Here is a 12,722-nt window from a genome sequence, read left to right on the forward strand (position 1 = left end):
ACTTGTTGACAGTAAAATTTCGCAAATTAGTTTATGTAAATATATCATTTTATTTTATGTGATTGTTTTAAACTTTCTTTTCAATTAAAATTTTTCATAGGAATTTTTGCTTTTTTCTAGTGTAAATATTTGCAAATATTTTGTGTAGTATTCTAATTAAATAAGAAAATATTTATAAGCATATAATATTTTCAAATTGTTTAATTTTATATATAATATTTTATATATACTCTTCTCCATAACGAACATGCCATAAATGTATCCAATAAATTTCGAAATATGTTTTTATAATTTTGTAATTTGTTCTGCATGTTCTTTTAAATCATTATTGTTATTGCACGATATTCTCACGTTTCTTTTTGTAATTTACTTTTAATTACCATCGTGTTCGTTATAGAGAAACTAAAAATCCCATATGATATTTTGTAGAAGCATAAACAAGCTTGAAGAGGTATTCTTTTGTATAATATATATTTAAAAATCATTAGCAAACCATTTGTGTTTGCTTTCTTCCTCTGTCTTTTATTGCGTTTGCAAGAAACCCCCTTAAACAGCCGTTGGCCATACTTTTTTATATTCTTGAACTATTTGCACAATTGCTGTTGGTATCAAAAATAACTTTCTGTCAAAATTGCCAAACTGAGCAAAGAGTATAAAGTAGAGTTAATAGATAGAAAATGTAATACGAGTATAGCTTTTGGACTTGATGCTTGTTATTAGACGGCATATCTGGGCTCAAAAGATAATTTCAATAAATATACAAAAAACAATTTACAAACTTAAATCAATATAGAAGATAGCATCAATAGGACTTGGCTTCGGTTCACACATATTTTTCTTTTCTTTATACATTTTCTATTTCGCTTAAATATTTACAATCTTTTTTTGTGGAGCCGTGTGAACTTCGCTCTATATTATAGCGACTATATATATTTAGACTATGACTACCCGCCCCTTTTTATGCATCCCATGCTAGATCCGGCACTGACCCTCGAACTCGGCGAGCAGGGCGCTGGAATTGAAGAAGGCCCGCTGCTTGGCCTCGGGCATATAGAGATCACTGCGATCGTAGCAGGTGGCTGTGGCTCCAATCTGTGTGAAATACTGTACGCGCTCCTTCGAATTGCAGTCATCACCCCAGATGACGGCAATTTGGCCTTGATCGCGAGCCTGTTGCAGCATCTGGGCGGCATTCTCGCCCAGAAAATCCTCAGCATGCGGCGCTGTGCCGGCCAACTCAAAGGCCTGAGCATTGTTCACAGCAGCCATGAAGTTGCGTGTGCGCAGATCGCTGAAGGGTTGCCACTTCTTGGTCTCGCCCTGGGTGAGGAACATCACCGGGAAGATGTTCTGCTTGAAGCGTAGCATAGTGCACATATCGGCATCGAAGCTGGAGAAGATCAACGGCCGGCCACAGCCATAGCGAATCACTTCGTGGAGTACGCGATCGGCGAAGAAGTTCTTGTCGATGGTCTGCTCCGCCTCGGAGCCGCCGCCTTGACGACGTTGTGGCCACTTGATCTCCACATCGATGCCCAGCGACTTGGGCAGCTGCTGCAGCACCTCCACCAGCCGGGGGAAGATGCGATGCTCTGTGCGTGGCTCAGCATTGTGAGCGGGATACTCAAACACTTTGCCGTTGATCACCGAGAAGATGCGCAGACGCTTGAGCAGCTCATAGTTGATGTCCTTGATCAGCACATACTCCAGCTGATCAGGCTTCTCGATCTGCTTGCCAGGCGGCGCTGTGCGCAGTCCAAAGTCATGATAGATCACCGGAATACCATCCGCCGTGAGATGCACATCCAACTCCACCATATCAGCGTGATGCGCATGCGCACTCAGGAAGGAGGCGATTGTGTTCTCACGCTCTTGCGGCGCCTCAGCAATGTAGCTTTTGCCATTGCCGCGATGTCCGACATCCAGATTGGGCCAGCTGCGTGGCCAGTAGTGGGCATAGGTGGTCTTGAAGTCCAGCGGCGAGTATTGATAAGGCTGCACCAAAACATAGGGCAATCTTAGCCTGGCCAGCGTCTCGTCGGGTCGCTGGGCGGACTTGATGTGCAGCTGGAGTAATCCCTCGCTGCCTGTGAGTTGGGCAGCATTCAAGGTGGCGCTGCCTAGCAGCTGGTGATCCAGACTATAGCACTCCAGGCGGAAGTGCTGCAGCATCATCTGCTCCAGCGGCAACGTGATGTGAAAGATGACAATGTCGCCTTTGGTATACGGCACACCAAACTGTGGCTGCAACTGCAGCTGACTGCGACCGTAGAGCTGCTTGGAGTACTCCACGTGAAGGCCAGATGATTGCTCGACGGGCACAATCTTTAGTTGCACATGCTGTGGGTCAAAGGTCTCGATGTCGTGCACTTGAAACATTTTCTCGCCATTGAATTTGAGTTGCACGATCGCCTCATGATTGAGCCAGCCACGGTGCACTTGTGATTGTGTGTTCTCCAGGGGATTGGCAATGCCAAAGGCGTCCACTGGACTGTTGCACTGCTGTTCGGGGCAGGGCAGCAGCAAACGTGGCTTGAAGTGTGTCTCCCAGCGACGAATCTGCTTGTTACCCGCCGCATCTTCCACGTAGACAAAGTAGCGATACTCGATCTGGCGGCACGATTGCAGACGCACCGTTGTCTGCCAACTGAGCTCGTCGAGACGATCCAGGGGCACGCAGCGCGAAAGTTGCCACTCGCCCAGCGCCTTGACATCGCCGGTAAGCGCCAGTTGCTCCTCGGCCGCAAGTGCGGTCTGCAATCGTACATTGAACTGCCTCAGCGTCGGCTTGCAACCGGTTGAGGGAGCTGCCTCGAGTAGCTCGTTGCCAGTGGCATAGTTGTCGTCAGCTGTGATCGAAGCAGCATCTGCATAGGCGGCACACTGCAAGACACAAGAGACCACAAGGCCAAGGATTAGTGGTGAGTTGAACATTCTCTATGCTCTCTGCTAAACTGCTGACAGCTAACAACGAGATCCAGACAACTACTGAATTGCTTCCACGCTGGACAGCGGCTCAAATACACCGGGAAAAACAAGGCAGCTTTCTCCCTCTCCCTCTCCTTCTCTCACTCTCTTGTTCAATCTCTCAGCTCAATCTGTCCGATAAGGCAGCTGCCTATTCTAGCATTTTGCTTTATTCATAGAAAGTAGATCGGCGCCTTATCAAATCGCGTTTTAAGTCGCGTTTGTGACTTTAGCAAACAAGATCACGTGTTGCTCCCCCATCTACCAATTAATCAGCTGCTATTTTATGTTATTTATACAACCAAAATGATATTTTAATCAGCTACTTTTCAATAGTTGTGTACGCAACTCTTGTGATTTATTGTACAACATATTTTTAGCCTCCAAATCGCAGACTCGCTATCAAAAAAGTCTCGTTTCTAGCTAATTAATCTTTTAAAAATTTGCTTGTCAATGTGTTTTTTAAATAAAGTCTCGTTTATAGCTATTTAATCTTTTAAAAATTGCTGTCAATGCGTTATTATTAAATTGTTTTGTATATTATTTTTGTATGCTAATAAGGCAGATAGATTACGCCGAGCCTACAAAATTGTTGAAATTCTACACTTTTCATATGCAAATTAAAGACTTTTAAGAACTCAAACACTGCGCTTAAAAAAGTCTCCACATTTTAGTGTTAAGAAAAAACGCGCGCGTTTTAAAACGCCAAAACGCTAGCGATTTTACCTGTGCGTGAAATCGCGCGCGTTGCGCCAAACCTTGTTGCTTCAAACAGCGTTTGATGATGCAATTGCCGCTATTGTTGCTGGTGCCAGACAACGACAACGCGCCCTGGCAACAGTATCGCAATGCCAAAAATTTATGCAAATTGGTAGCTACGGAACCCATAAATTCAACACAAAATTTCAAAGTCTGTTTTTCTCGCCACGATCACGTGTTGTGTGAGCAATAATTTTGTTGTTTGTATTTTGTTTTTTTGTTTTATTCAATTGTGACGATGAGCACAACAAAATTTATATTACAGTTAGCCAGAAATGGACGCCCACACGTAACGAAACAGCTCGAACCGGGCCAACAACACGGAATGCTTTGGCAATAATTCAGTGAGGAAGAACAGCAAATAGAACGCAAAAAAAAAAGTACAAACTAGGAGAGTCGAGAGTCTACTAGTCGGAAAAGTCGCGTGTTCTCATACTATAAGAAATTGACTATAGATCGTGAAATTAGTGGGTAGTATATATAGTTAGCGGTGTCTAGTTTTTCCGTGTTTTTCTTATATTTTTGGTTGTCTTACGTCAATCAATTGGTCGAGCCCGCTTCGTTCTTGGCACAATTAGCACAACCTTGCGAACGGGAGAGTCGACAATAAACCATTTGGCACCATCTTATCTAAACCAGCAACAACAACTAAGAGGCAAAGATTTGGTCTTAGTAGAAAACATTGTTGCTAGATTATGTTAATTACACTCCACTTCGATGTTGTTCATCTCACTGTTTGTGTCTTTCGCTCTTGCACGTGTTTGTATAGTGAACTCAACGCAGGCGCTTTCGCTCTTTCTCTCTCACACTCACTCTCTCTTCAACTGTAAAGCTTTCGTTGTGCTTTACATATGTTCTTTGTTTTGGGAAATTTCATGTGTAAAGCTTTGGCAATTTGGGGCGTTAGTTTCTTAGCATCTGTTTCGACGGATTTCTTATCACGAAACAACACTGTTGTTATGCCGCGATAAGCATCAAGTTGCACGTCAAGTGTGATTTATCACATAGCTTGTAAATTCAATAAACCACAATCTAATCGATGTTGATTCAATATACGATGCCACTTCAAAGAAGTTTTCACTTGAGAGCAAGTACTCATGGGATAGCAACTAACGAGAGCACGTGACAGCATTCCCCTTTTCAACATGTGGCACTATTCCCAGAGCTTTCGAAATACTACTTGCTTGCAACGAGACCAGAGCGATACTCCAAAAAAGGGTTGGGGTATGGGTTCACTATAAATAAAATGAGTCAGCTGCCCACGAGACATATCAATTTCTTGTTTATACTCGAAATGATATCATATGTCGCACAAAACGCAACTTCGAAGTGTTGAAGCAAGCACAAAAAATAACGCTGAGGCCATCATTAATATATTCATCCTAATTCATATTGACTTTTTTGTAGTTCTGTCTCTTTATTGATTTTGTAATTCGGGCAGAGAAAAGGAACGAGGAAAATAATTGCAAATGTTGAATGACAACTGCTTCGACCTTCAGATGAACCAAAGAGTCAAAGTCGAAATATTTGCATTACACTTGACGTCACATTATTCGCATTACGTATGAATCTGTTTACACTCTCGATTAATTGCCTAACGCAAATAGCAATAACCATAACAATAACAATGACAATAATAACGGTAATGTTATTCATAATTACATTTTGCATGTGCTCATCCGGAGTCTGAGGTTCCATGGGCGTCAATAACATTGGGACCGACATGGTTTGTGGATTTTGTTGTTGTAAAATATATACACAGTATAAAAATTCAAATTATAATGTATATCACAGTTTAATTATCTTTGCTTTGTATTATTCTTGCACTACGCGGCGTATGCGCAATTTCCAGCTTTGCTAAGCAAACATTTTGTACTGATTTATTTTATTAAATAGTTTTTCAACGGACTTCTTTTGAATAATATTGTAGTATTTGAAGTATGTTTTTATCCTTTTGGAGAATTATTGAAACTAGGACGTTTCCGACGTCGTCGTCGCACCGACGTTGCAGTCGCAACTGTTTTCAGCGATTTTGTTGTGCGCGCAATTTAAACGATTTCTTTTTATCGAAAACAGCTCATGTACTAAAGAGCTTTTTCTGCCCGTTTTCTTTGTGTTCGTAGCTACGGCGACGACATTCACGTTGCCGTTGCCGTTTTGTTTTGGTTTTCTGCTTGGGGTACAGTTGCTGCTCGGGCTTTTTGAAATGTTGTTGGCCTCCTCTGACTACAACAACAGAAACAACAACAAGAACAGCAACAGCAGCAGCAAACAAAATAAAAACAAAAACAGTCGATAATAAAACGCGTATACCTGTGCAATACTTATAGTATTGTTGCCGAGGTGACTTTGCGATGCTCTCACAAAAACAAAGCGGTAAACGATAAGAAAGATGCGAGCACTCTACAATGAATATCAAGAAATGTGCCAAACCTAATAATACTAATAAATTTATTGTTTAATTATCACTTCCCACTTAATTAAAATTTCGATTGTGGTTTCAGTTTATCGCTTAGCGTTCAAGCCGAGGTACAGGGTATTCAAATACACTCGCACTTGTTTACAAATGTCACTATGTATTCCGCTTTGTATTTTTACACAAAGACAGCAGCTCCAAAGCTCAAATCAAACGGAAACGAACAAGACAACAAGAACAGCTGCAGTAGCAGCAGCCAGAGAGCAAGAGTGTGAGAGAGAGAAGCACGCATTGCTCCAAAGCAAAACGTGTTGGTCGTGTGCAGACGTTGACGTCGCGGTCGCTGTGCACGTGAAAAGTTTTGTTTGTGGGGCGTCGACGTTGCCGGGCCCCTTATGTCAGTTTTGCGTGATGCTGACGAGAGCATTAAAAAGCTTTCGCTCTTCTCTCTATTGCTTGCTCTCTGCTCTATTAAACCGGTTCTCGTCGGTTATGTGGTCAATGTTTTCCTTGTTGTTTGTTTACGTGTATGAGTCGTGAAGTTGATAAGGCAACAACAGCTAATAAGCGTTTATGGGATTTGAGCTTTTTTGTGCGCAAATCGCTTTCGATTCAAAGCTTTCCGGTCAAGGTCTATCTTCTATCTATGCGGGCAACGATCATAATCATACAAAATTATACTTTTGTATGTTTTTTCAAATGTTGCCAGGCGCATTTGTGGTGCCATTTTATGTGTGTATTCGAATATTTATGTATGTATATTTATATATTCTACAATATGATTAAACTTTGTTCTTCATTATGTTCCGTTCCCATTGCATGAGGGAAGCTTTGTTTACGCTTTTCACAGCTTTTGCTCGTTTTTGTTTTGATTTATTGACCGCGTATTTAGATGTTTATGTTTTCAGATTCATTTGACTACAAAGACACACACCCCATTGAGTCTAAAGTACAAATTGAACAAATTATTCTACAAATTATCGCCATCTCAGATATTATTTCGTCATATTTCAGAACTACGTATTCAATTTATATGTTTATGTACACAACATGTTCGCAGTCACGTTTGCATTAAAAATTTGGTGTAAATTTATACTTGTTTATATTTTTCAGTCGCATTCCAACGACGATGACAGCTGTTGTTTGTTTACATCAACACTGAAAGCTTTTCGATAAGGCCCCGTAATGGAGCAAAACAAGTTCAAATTGTAGCATTCGATAAGCGACGTAAATAAATAAGTAATGTAAACAAATCGTAAAGGGATCGTGCAATCAATTGTTAGTTGTATAACACCTTATTTGTATAGCGACAAATAGTAAGACGATGTGTTATTAAAAGCTTAAACGTTTGATCAATTCACACTCGACAAGGGACTACTAGTTAATACCGGACTATAAGCGTTGGGATCTTTAGGAAAGGTTTGAAACTTACGATCTTAACTGGCGTATTTTAATATTGGAAACAAGAAAATATTGATATCAAAAACTAATATTTTCAATTCAAAGAATCATTTAAATAGCAAGGCATTGTTAGTATAATTCCTTTACTAATACTGGTATTGATCACTCTATTCCATTATAAATTACATATAACAAACTTTCAATAAGAGAAAACAGTTATTTTAAAATAGAATCGTACCTTATCGCACATAATAGTGTCAGTGTCGCCAATATCCATCGTTGTTTAACTTGAATGATATATCAATTTCGCTATTTAATTTTTGAAAATGTAGATCCTTCTAGGTTTTAACTTTTTAGCACTTCGACAAACACTGCTTATCACGCACACGACACGACTAACAGCAAGGGACGAGATGAGAATTGAGAATGTTGTACAGTAATGTCTTAGAACTACTGCTAAATAGGAAGTCGCTGTCGTACCAGACGCCGGAACAACGTAAATACAATTAAATCAATTTAAAACAATGAAAATCGTACCCACAGCCGGACAAAGAGCCCCCGATGGATGACGATGACAACATCGTGATAAGCTGCAACAAAAGCAAGAGAGCAAAACGAGAGAGACCCAAGTAAAATACAACTGATTAACAGTGATAATGTATTGCTATTTCACATTAAGTATTCTTTGAGAAAGTATTCCAAGGCGTCACGTTGTTGTTGTTGTTGTGGTCGTTGCAGTCTCCTCTGTTTTCGCCACTTGCTCCTCAGTCTCAGCTGCCACATCTGCCTCTTTTGTCTTCTCCTTTGCCTGAGCTACCGCGTCAGTTGAAGTCTTCGCCTCGCGCTCAAATAAAATGACCAGCTCCGTGTGTGTTGTATGTGGAAACATGTCCACAGCTACAGCGGACTTGGGGTAAAACGGTTCGCCTTTCCAATGCTTTGACTCGGGCCGTGATAACTCAATAAAATTGCGCTTGGCACTATTAGGATTGCAGGAAACGTAGACCAGACGTTTTATGGCGCTCGCTGAACGTATGGCGGCAATGGAACGATTGTCTGTGATGCATAAAAAATCAAATGAGAACAAGAGACAATTTGATTGAAGTGACACTCACACATTAGAGAAGATTTCAAGATTCAAACAGCAAACAAGCTTAATTGCTTTAAGTAAATGCAATTAGACTCATTTAAAGCTTAAGCTGTGCATGGTGACAATTCTCTTGGAAATAAATCTAATATGCAAGTGCAATTCGTTTACTTACGAAGTCCAGCTCGTGGCGGATCCACAACAGCTATTAAATCCACTGGCTTGCCCGGCTCTTGGCCATACAAAGCCTCTCTGACCATGCTCTTGATATAATCATCTGCATTGCCAGCAAAGAATTTGCAATTTGTAATCTTATTCGCCTCGGCATTGTACTCCGCATCCTTGATGGCATCAGCCACAATCTCCACGCCAAACACTTGTTTGCAGTGCTTAGCAAATGCCAGAGCAATGGTTCCTGTGCCACAGCAGATGTCCAGCATGGTTGTGTCTGGAGTTGGCGCTGCCAAATCAATGGCCTGCTGATAAAGGACATTGGCGCCGGCCGTATTTATTTGAAAGAAGGCCAAAGGACTGATGCGAAACTGCAGTCCTTGTATGGTGTCTGTTATGTGCGTGCTGCCCGCAAGATGTGTGACGGGATTAATCATTTGGCCCGCCTCGCGGTGCTTGACATCCTGATAGTAGAGCGAACTGCACTTGTGAGTCTCATTCTGCTCCGGTTGATCGTAGAAATTCTTCAGCTCCTGCTGCAGCTCAACTTGCTCGCTTTCACTTAAATTGGAGGAGTAAATGCCAGCCACCAACATTAGCTCTCCAGTGGCACTCGAAGTACGCACCATTAGCTGACGAAAGTGTCCCAGGTTGCCCACAGGATTGAAGGGCTGAAACTTGGACTGTCTGACCAGCTGTTGAAAGCTGAGAGCCGCCCACTTTGCCTGCGCTGGCAAATGTGGCAACTGCTGCACATCGGCCACCTCAACGGATCCATCGCTGTAGCTGCCCAATCGAAAGCCAACAATAATCTCTCCATCCGCATTTTTGGCTATGCTGAACTCGTTCTTATTACGATAACCATCGACAGCAGGCGAGGCTAAGACACCATTGAATTGGAACTTGTCCAGATGTGGTTTGGCAGCTGGATTTAAACGTCGCAGTTCCTGTGTGTATTTCTTGAGCAGCGCCGACATCTCCTCCGTCTTCTGCTCCAGCTGCTTCTCGTAGGTTAGCTCAGCAAGAGGACAAGTTGCCTCCTTAGCGGTGCGTTGACGCTTTGGTTTCGTCTCGCCGCTCAATTCTTCGCCACGTCGCTTGTGCAGGGGATCGGCAGATGCTTTGGCAGCCATCGCCTTGAGTACCTTGCCCTTCCACTTGTAGCCATTGAGCGTTTCCAGCGCACGTTGCTGGTCCTCCTGGTTGCGGAAACACACAAACGCAAACTCCTTGCGTGTTGGCGATTTGATTTTTGTAATATCCAGTTTCAGAGTGGTCTTGAGCAGTTTCTTAAACTCCTGCGGTAGGAATAGGATTAGTAAATAACCAGTGAATTAAAATTTAACAATACTTACGCCAATGCCAAAGTAGCCCAAGTTCTTCACTTCAATCTTATAGATTTCTGAAGTGAACTCATTGCGCTCCAGATACTCGAATTCATTGTTACCGGCTTTTTCAATTTCATCACTTGTTTTCACACTTTCTGAAGCCTGTTCGGCACTTTCCTTATTTTCCACAATCTCCGCATTTTCAATATTACTGTCGACGGTAAGAGTTTGCTGGTTTTCCGCGTTTTCCACGTCCATTTCAATTGTTTTCAATAATTAAACACAAAACAACATGTGCAACACGTGAAACGAACAATGCGTGTATCGATAACTTATATCGATATGACACGTTTTAGCCGATACTTAATAAATTCTCGAAACGACACTTTCCCATCAAGATAATATTTGTTAAAATATTTTACAAGTTCTCATATCATCTCTATTTATACATATCTTTATATAATTTCTTCAATTTCTTGCTTAACATGTTTAACGGACAATATTTGTGGCGGTTGGTCGATTGCATATCAAATAGCTATGTTAAGTATACAGTTTCAGCGTTGCCAACTACTTTAACGATTCAATTCAAATAGTTTGGCGCAAATCGGTTATATTTCTTACAAGAAATAACTTTAAAATAAGTGTAATTAATGTGTATTAATTATTCAACAGCTGTTGTGAATCGTTCCAGCGCTGCATCCAAAATAACTTTTCGCTCTGCTAACAACTGTTGCATCTCTGGCTCATGCTTCATAATGTTGGCAATTTCCTGAAGCAATTCAACTGCCTGTTTGAGCTTTGCCTCACACTCTGTGGCATCATCCAGCCGTAAGGCCTTCGTCACAATTGCTTCCTCCAAATCGATTAACAAATTGCCACGAAATATGCTCCAACCACTGTCAATAAGATTTGAAAGCTGCAACAATTCCTCGCAGAGATCAATCTTGCGTTGCAGCGACTTTTCACTGAGCTCTGAGGAAATTACAATTAATTAGGTATAGAATAGATGAATTGAGAGATTTACCTTCCATAGAGAATCCTGGCGCAGACCCATAGAGTTGGGTCAGTGCGTATTTCGCTTGCAAAATGTGCGTATTTGTCTCATGCAGTTCAATGCGATGGCGATAGAGGAAATCCTCTAGAGCGGCAGGTGTTGACTTGTCCAACGATTCAATCTCCTGCTGCAGCTTGGCATCTTGTGTGAGCACCTCTCTGGCACCTTTGACAATGTTGCACACTTGGCACTTCCAATTGGCGGCATTTTGCAGAGGATTCACTGAAACGAACTGCATGAGGAGGATGCAAATGGATTAGTTGAATGAATCAAAGATTTTCTCGACTCTAGACTCACCTTGCCAACCTTACATTTTTCACACATGCGTGAGCCGGCATAGATCTCCAGCTCTGTAGGATCTGAGCACCTGGCACAGGCGCAATCGAAGCATTTGACCTGCTTGAGATGCAATCGCCTCTGGATGGTGCTTCTCAGTGGTTGCGTGTAGGAGATGCTGAGTATTTCACCCTTGGCAATCTTGCGCTTGGCGAGGAACACAATGTTCATGTCATCGTCGAAGCGATGCCGCAAATTCGGCACACAATCGTGTGCAATCATTGCACCTCCCGGAAAGATGGCTCTCACCTTGCGACGCTCGGAGTTCTGTCGCACCTCAAAGGCATTCGTGTCGAGAATCGCCGCCAAACGCAGTATTTCCATCTCTGGCCAATCGCGCTGTCCCAGCACCGTCTTGATGAAGGTGATCAGATTGGCGCGCAACACTTGATACAGAGGCGTATCTAGTCGCTCTTTCAGATGATCCTCGAGAGCGCTGAGTTTGGCAAATGCCGCCGGATTCGATTGCTTTAGTTGCATGCAACGCAGCAGCATGATGACACAGTAGGCGGACTCCTTGAGCTCTGGCTCCACTGGATTGTAGTTGATTTTGGACTGAAAATTGCTGGCGGCCATCAGACGACATTCATCCCGATGGTAGGGAGATTGCTCGCACTCCTTGCCACACAGCGGCCAACTGCACGAACTGCATTTGTAAAAGTTATCCGAACGCTTCGCTGGCGGCAGCAGATTCCTATGGCAGCCCAGGCAAATGGGTGGCGAGGCCACCTTTGGGCCAAGGACCAGCGGCGCCTCTCGCATGATTTGCTCGCCCATGCGAATGTCGCGTGTGGCACGCAGATGCCTGCCCAGCAGCTGGTTGGTGTCCATCTCGTAGCACTTGCACTGCGACTTGTGCTGCTTCCAATGCTCCTTCTGATGCTCGCGACTGCAGTAGACAACGTTGCGGCATGCTGCACACACTTGTGTGGCACGCGCCTGGCACAAAGCGCAGCTCGTTGGCGAAGTCATTGTTTTGCTCCTTATTCCCACGAAAATCCTTTGCCAACGCTACTTTGTCCGCTTGTTTGCGTAATGCACAACGTCGGAAAACTCACTGAGCGACGAGCATTAAAACAATTTTCCGTCTCGCCGCGAGGCAATTTTCTTTTGTGTCTCTGCGGTTGTTGCTGTCGCTTCAGCTGCTTCTTCTGCGATCTCAATCTCGATCTCCTCGATCTCTTGTCACTTGGCGCACGACGG

General features: G+C 42.8%; 3 protein-coding genes across 5 annotated transcripts; all 3 read right to left on the reverse strand.

Annotated features, from left to right (window-relative positions):
- Nucleotides 1–695: 695 nt before the first annotated feature.
- Nucleotides 696–7,949, reverse strand: LOC117567802 (glycerophosphocholine phosphodiesterase GPCPD1). 3 transcript variants are annotated; one of them, XM_034248037.2, is made up of 2 exons: nucleotides 7,782–7,949; nucleotides 696–2,883 (listed from the first exon to the last, which is right to left on the reverse strand). In XM_034248037.2, the coding sequence occupies exons 1-2, from the start codon at nucleotides 7,818–7,820 to the stop codon at nucleotides 973–975; spliced, it is 1,950 nt and encodes a 649-aa protein (XP_034103928.1). In that variant the 5' UTR covers nucleotides 7,821–7,949; the 3' UTR covers nucleotides 696–972. The 3 variants fall into 3 exon arrangements, with proteins under 3 accessions (XP_034103928.1, XP_034103927.1, XP_034103926.1); XM_034248036.2 differs by lacking the exon at nucleotides 7,782–7,949 and adding an exon at nucleotides 5,389–5,752; XM_034248035.2 differs by lacking the exon at nucleotides 7,782–7,949 and adding an exon at nucleotides 3,694–3,873.
- A 234-nt stretch (nucleotides 7,950–8,183) lies between these two features.
- Nucleotides 8,184–10,462, reverse strand: LOC117567803 (tRNA (uracil-5-)-methyltransferase homolog A). Its single transcript, XM_034248038.2, has 3 exons — nucleotides 10,157–10,462; nucleotides 8,806–10,099; nucleotides 8,184–8,599 (listed from the first exon to the last, which is right to left on the reverse strand). Exons 1-3 carry the CDS (start codon nucleotides 10,385–10,387, stop codon nucleotides 8,250–8,252), a joined length of 1,875 nt encoding a protein of 624 aa, XP_034103929.1. The 5' UTR covers nucleotides 10,388–10,462; the 3' UTR covers nucleotides 8,184–8,249.
- Nucleotides 10,463–10,578: 116 nt separating this feature from the next.
- LOC117571592 (SET domain-containing protein SmydA-8) lies at nucleotides 10,579–12,688 on the reverse strand. Its single transcript, XM_034253808.2, has 3 exons — nucleotides 11,481–12,688; nucleotides 11,154–11,415; nucleotides 10,579–11,101 (listed from the first exon to the last, which is right to left on the reverse strand). Exons 1-3 carry the CDS (start codon nucleotides 12,489–12,491, stop codon nucleotides 10,791–10,793), a joined length of 1,584 nt encoding a protein of 527 aa, XP_034109699.1. The 5' UTR covers nucleotides 12,492–12,688; the 3' UTR covers nucleotides 10,579–10,790.
- Between the last annotated feature and the right edge of the window lie 34 nt (nucleotides 12,689–12,722).

The sequence above is a fragment of the Drosophila albomicans genome, chromosome 3, assembly GCF_009650485.2.
Source record: "Drosophila albomicans strain 15112-1751.03 chromosome 3, ASM965048v2, whole genome shotgun sequence".
Taxonomy (NCBI): Eukaryota; Metazoa; Arthropoda; class Insecta; order Diptera; family Drosophilidae; genus Drosophila; species Drosophila albomicans.

Bases quoted from the DNA above. Each gene is read 5' to 3' on its own strand.
- LOC117567803 (XM_034248038.2), bottom strand. From the start codon at position 10,387: ATGGACGTGGAAAACGCGGAAAACCAGCAAACTCTTACCGTCGACAGT. The intron at 10,100-10,156 runs GTAAGTATTGTT...TTCCTACCGCAG, and splicing joins TGGGCTACTTTGGCATTGGC to GAGTTTAAGAAACTGCTCAA. The intron at 8,600-8,805 runs GTAAGTAAACGA...TATGCATCACAG, and splicing joins TCCGCCACGAGCTGGACTTC to ACAATCGTTCCATTGCCGCC.
- LOC117571592 (XM_034253808.2), bottom strand. From the start codon at position 12,491: ATGACTTCGCCAACGAGCTGCGCTTTGTGCCAGGCGCGTGCCACACAA. The intron at 11,416-11,480 runs GTGAGTCTAGAG...CTCCTCATGCAG, and splicing joins AAAAATGTAAGGTTGGCAAG to TTCGTTTCAGTGAATCCTCT. The intron at 11,102-11,153 runs GTAAATCTCTCA...TAATTTCCTCAG, and splicing joins GCCAGGATTCTCTATGGAAG to AGCTCAGTGAAAAGTCGCTG.
- LOC117567802 (XM_034248035.2), bottom strand. From the start codon at position 3,855: ATGGGTTCCGTAGCTACCAATTTGCATAAATTTTTGGCATTGCGATAC. The intron at 2,884-3,693 runs GTAAAATCGCTA...TGTGTCTTGCAG, and splicing joins GCGCGCGATTTCACGCACAG to TGTGCCGCCTATGCAGATGC.